A 5,643-nucleotide genomic window follows, 5' to 3' on the forward strand; every position below is an offset into this window, starting at 1 on the left:
GCATAAAGTAAATAAAATGGAAGTGTCAGAGAAATAAGGTAGCTGGATATTTTTTTAAACACCAAAAAAATGTAAATCAGGGGAAAAATTTGAGTAAATAAACTTGTGTTCAATTTTCTTAAAATAAAAACAGTCCAAGTCACAATAATGGATAAATGATGATGGAAACTAAAATAAAGACACTATTGATGGCCTCAGCTTAGACTGGGCCACCTGAACAATTCTGATACCCTCACAGCAAACTCAGCACAGACTCCCACTCTGTATCAAGTGCCACCTGGGCACTGGGGACACCAAGACAATATTTCCTCAAATGTGCAGCTCTCCCTTGATTACCCTGAGTCACTGAGTCAGAAGTGGGGGAATGCTCTGCTCCCCTGCAGCAGGGTGCTTCTTGAATGTGACCAAGCAGACACTGTAGGGCACCTCTAAGACCAGAAAATGGCTAGGAGAAGGATGCCAGGTCCAGGAAGTGACCTGCCCTAAGAGGCAGCTCCACTGAGCTGTGACCCAAGGGTTTGTGTGCAGACTTCCCGGGCACCTGCGTCACTGTGCTAAAGCCACAGTAGTAAGTGGCACTGTCTTCAGTCTTCACTGGGGAGATTACCAGGTGGAAGGTTTTCTGGGTCTGACTGTGCTTCACAGAAAACCGACCTTGAGTAAAATCTGCATTTAGAGATTTACTGATATCCCTGTAAAGGACAAATTGAAAAGAATGATCTGGCCCCATTCGGTACCAGTATAAATCTGGATTTGAGAATTCAGCATCATAAGTGCAAAGCAGTACCACCTGACTGCCACTTGCCACTGTCTGGTCCGGGGAACTCTGAGTCATCTTGACACATAACATGCCCTTGTCTGTGAAGAGGATAAATGAGAAAATAGTGAATTTGGCGCTCCCAGCACATGCCCAGCTCACAGGAACTCAAAGGGCAAAGGCAGGAGAAGGACACAGAAATAAAGGCAAAGGCAGAGAATAACTGAAAAGCCAAGCGTGCAAGAGAAAGAAGCCAAGGCTTCAAAAGTCAGAAAAAGGGAAATGGGGTTACAGAACAAGAGGAATGTAAACAAATGAATCTACTTACAGAAAAACAAAAGGCTAAACCCCACAACAAGAATCATCTTCTTTTTATATCAGGACAGAGGATATACAGTAAAACAGAGTTCCTGAGGTCTCACCTTAGGGCTCTGAGGAAGTGGGGGAGAAGGGGCGGCCCTGACAGTCATGTGACTGAATTGGCTGTGACTCCTGAGGCCAGTATCTCCAGTCAAGAAAGCTGCTGTTGTTATTGTGATTTGGGTCCTCAATCCATCTTAAACGAGTACTTTTGACAGTGAGAATGAATTACCTTTTAAAAAAAAAAGGAAGAAAGGGAAGGAAGGAGGGAAGGAGGGAGACTAAAAGCCCAATGAAGGCATTCTGGAATATCCAATTGCTATAAAAGCAGTTCACCCTCCAATTCTGTATTCTCTGGTTGCAGACTGCTCTTCAGTTCAGAATCACACATCCCACTTTGGTTTTTTTCTTTGTTTTGTTTTTGAGTCATGGTCTCACTCTACTGCCCAGGCTGGAGTACAGGGGCAGGATGATGGCTCACCACAGCCTCAAACTCCTGGGCTCAAGCAATCCTCCCACCTCAGCCTTTCAAGTAGCTAGAACTACAGGCGTGCGTACTACCACACCTTGCTAGTTTTTTTATTTTTTTTGTAGGGATGAGGTCTTGTTATGTTGCCCAGGCTGGTCTTGAACTCCTGGGCTCAAGCAATTCTTTTGCCTCGGCCTTCCAAAGTGCTGGGATTACAGATGTGAGCCATCACACCAGGCCACACTTGTCCCACTTTGAGTGGCACTGTCTTACAGCATCTAGCACAGTTCCACGTGTTTTGTCATACTCGGTAAATAGGATAGATGAATGCATGCACACCATGGACAAGTCCCTTGCTCCTCTGTGTAAAGAGGGAGGAAAGGGAACTAGACAAGATTGTTTCTAAAAACCTGTCCTAGATTTAAATTCTAGAAATCTTTGATCTCAGTAGCTTGAAGGAGTGCCCTGATCCTGAGAGTGTTTTTTGCACTTTGTCACCATGACTTTTCATTTCTCACTGGGCCTATGCACTGCACACTTGGCTCCAGCTGGAAAATTCTGCCCTGAAGCAGAGCTTCCCAGTGGGTGAACTGCCACGAGTGGGTTACAACCTTGCCAAGATGGCGCCAAGAGTGGTGTGTGTAAGCCTGCCCCTCTGAGCCACTAGTCACATAAACATGGTTTCCTATGTGAGCCACAACAAGACAACAGTTGGGAAGCACTGCTGTAAAAAACAGAAAACTGACCAACTCACTCCCCAAAACCCGGGAGTGTTTCTAGAAGTACTTCTGGAAGTTCCTTCATTTCTCTTTTCCCCTACATCCAACTCATTAGCAAGACCTGTCAGTCCTACTGTGAAAATATATCTCCAGTCCATCGACTTCTCCCATCTCCACAGTCGCCATCCCCTGCAAACACCCTCGTCTCTTACCAGGACCAGGACTGTGGTAACCCCCTAACTGGTCCCGACCCCGTAACACCGGCAAAGGATCAGACCCTACCTCCTCCTCAGCCTTGCCTACATCTCCCACTCAGAGCAGTGGCCTTCCTTCTAGTCTTCTCTATGCCTCCTTTTTCTAGCTGCCTGGAGCTCTGGCCCAAGTTTTTCACAAATCTCAGCCCAGAGAGGCTTTCCTTGGCCACTTCAACTGAATTAGCCATCCACCCCACCTGTAACTTCCCTCATTTGCATCTCAGTTCTTATGTTCATTTGCATCACTATCTGAAAGCATTTGATTTATACACATTTATTTTTGTCTCTCTCATCTCCCCTCCCTCCTCGACACACACACACGCACACACACACACACACACACACACACACACACACACACGCATACACACACATGCACGCACACACCATAATATAAGCTCCATGAGGGCAGAAACATTATTTATCTTTCACTGCCACATCACAGATAACCAATAAATATTTGTGCAATAAAGAAATGTAAGCTTCTTCACTTAAAAATTGACCATTGACACGATGAAGTTGCCAGATTTAGCAAATAAAAATACGAGACACTTAGTTAAATGTGCATTTCAAATAATGACAACAAAAATTTTAGGAATACAGGTATTTGGGACATGTCATATTTGGAACATACACTTTTAAAAGTGAGCATATTTATACTAAAAAAAGTGTTTGTTGTTTATCTGAAATTTAAATTTCATGGGCATCCTGTATTTTATAGGGCAACCCAAAGCATGGAGAATACCAAAAGTAAACATTATGTGGGCCAAAGTCCCACATAAGCATCTCCAGGGTGCCTGGATGTGGAAGAGGAAAGGTTCAGGGCCATGTGCCAGGCTGCCAAGGCCTGCGCTGCCACCTGCTGGCAGGGACTCTATCCACAGACCCTGCTGGTGAGGGTCTGTTTGAGAGCATCCGGGTCTCCCAAGTCCAAGGACTCTTCCACAGTCTTCAAGTTAAACTGCTCTTCCTCTTCTAACTGCCACCTCAGCTACATCTTACCTCACCCTCACACACAGGGACACATCCTCCCTGCTAATGCTTCACACAGAAGGTGCAGGCACTGAGTCCTGCTTGGGGCAGCATAATCCAACTTTCCCACCATGGGATTCTTCCAATATTCCTTGAAAGCCATCCCTTCAGGAAGCGCAGTTCTCAGAACAGCAGTGCAGTCTCAAGGCTAAGAGTGGGCTTCTGAAGTCAGTCTGCCTGGGCTCCTAGCAGCTCCAGCGTTTACTTGCTGTGTGACCTTAAACATGACCTAACTCCCCAAGCCTCAATTTCCCCATCTGTCAAATGGAGACAGCAATAGTTTTTCCATGGGACTGTTGGAAAATGTAATGAAGCAATACGTGCAATCCGCCAACTAAATAAACAATCTATGAACGGCAGTTATTGCTGTTGCATATTTAATTAAAACGTCATTTTTATTAAATAGACAGATGAATATAGTTCCTAAGAGTGTCATTCTCATCAAAACTGTTCAGAGAAAAGATGCTGAGCAAATCTAAAAATTTAAGTTATGAAATCTGGCAAAAAAATATGTAGTAGCAATCAATGGTTAAAGAAAAAAAAAGACTAATGTCTTTAATTTACTGTCAGTGCTGCAAGCACTGCACTCCCCTGATGCCCAAGCCAGCTGGGCTTCCCCTAGGTCCCTAAGAGCATTAGGAACCTGAGAAATGAAACTTCTAGCCCACTGTTCATGTCTTCCAACAGCTGTAACAGTCTTGGTCATGAGAGACCACAGTGTAGACCGAGTGACCCCAAAGTTTAGGAAGAGGAGAGAACCTCAAGATGTCATGACCCACGAAAGACGTCTTGCCCCTGAGTTTCTACACCCCATCTTCCTTAAACCTATTGATGTCAGTGGCCTGTCCAGCTGCCCAAGGCACTGAGTGTCCTGCAGGCACCACCCACCCACCTGTGAAGCTAGGCTGCCTTTCACTAGCCTGAAACGACACTAAAGAGGAGCCCTCAGACCAGGTGGGGGACAAGGAATTTGGCAACAAAGCCACCCTTGTCCCACAGCTTGAATTTTGATCACTCAGACCACTCAAGTAAGGGACTTTTCTCCCAGTTTCCTTTGTGGTGGGCAGTTTTGTTTTTGACCTTGCAGCGCCCTCTGCTGCTCTAATTATCCCATCACCATAAGTAGGTCATACTGGAGGTTGACAGAAAATAGGTCAGGGAAGGAAAACATTCTTTGTTCACTACTTAAGTCAAAGCTGCTGTTTCTGTCTCCATTCCCCTTTCAGCCCTGAGACTGGCAACTGCTTCTCTGTCGGCCTAAAGAGACCATTCCCTGCCAGTCACCCAAAGAGGACTGTCTCAAGGATATGTGATATCACCCTAAGAGGACAATGGACATTTTCTTGTCTACAAAAAGCCTAATGCAGCAGTAGAGGACATAGGGAAATGTCTTTGGATGGATACAGACAAGTGCATCTCCTTCTTATGAAAGAATAGAAACATGATTACAAAGGAAAAGCTTAGAAAAATTGAATGTGTAGTAATGGGATAAGAGGTCTAGAGAAAGGATTTCTGCATCACTTTCTTCCTGTGTCACGTTCCATTCCAGGATCCCTGGGACAAACCTGGCCTGATGGATAGCAGAAAGCATACCAGGGAGGGACAAGGTCCAGCAGATGACTTCTGTCCCCAGGCAGGGGCAGTGCAATGATGACTCAAGGCCTCTGCTTCGGGGAAAGACCTTGCTGAAGGCCCTGCGGGTGGGCGAGAATTAATATGAAGAACTACCATGGTTTCTTGCCCAATTCCCTCTACAACGCCAGCGTTTGAAGAAAAGCTATGACGAAGAAAGAGCAATTGGTGGTTTTGCTGTTGCCATCTCTGGAGCAGCCTATGGAAAGAACAATCTCGGTCTAACCAGGTCAGTGACACTTTTCATGAGGGGGCTGTGTGGGACCTGGCCTGACTCATGCCAACTAGATTTCTCAAGTTATCTGTAGGGTCTTCTCTGCAATTATTCTCCAGGGAGGGGGAGCAAGCAGGTTATATATCAATTACCAAGAGCTGACAATCGGTAGAGACTATCTGGAGCCCTCTGGTAAGTAGGATTCT

The 5,643-nt window shown here is 45.5% G+C and overlaps 1 gene segment (V, D, J or C); it reads right to left on the reverse strand.

The window, feature by feature from the left end:
* Nucleotides 1–445: 445 nt before the first annotated feature.
* On the reverse strand, nt 446–1,122 carry LOC103255702. The segment is given in 2 exon segments: nt 446–858; nt 1,086–1,122. Coding segments are annotated over 2 exon segments (450 nt in total).
* Between the last annotated feature and the right edge of the window lie 4,521 nt (nt 1,123–5,643).

The sequence above is a fragment of the Carlito syrichta genome, unplaced genomic scaffold, assembly GCF_000164805.1.
Source record: "Carlito syrichta isolate Samal-C Ts95f unplaced genomic scaffold, Tarsius_syrichta-2.0.1 Scaffold75490, whole genome shotgun sequence".
Taxonomy (NCBI): Eukaryota; Metazoa; Chordata; class Mammalia; order Primates; family Tarsiidae; genus Carlito; species Carlito syrichta.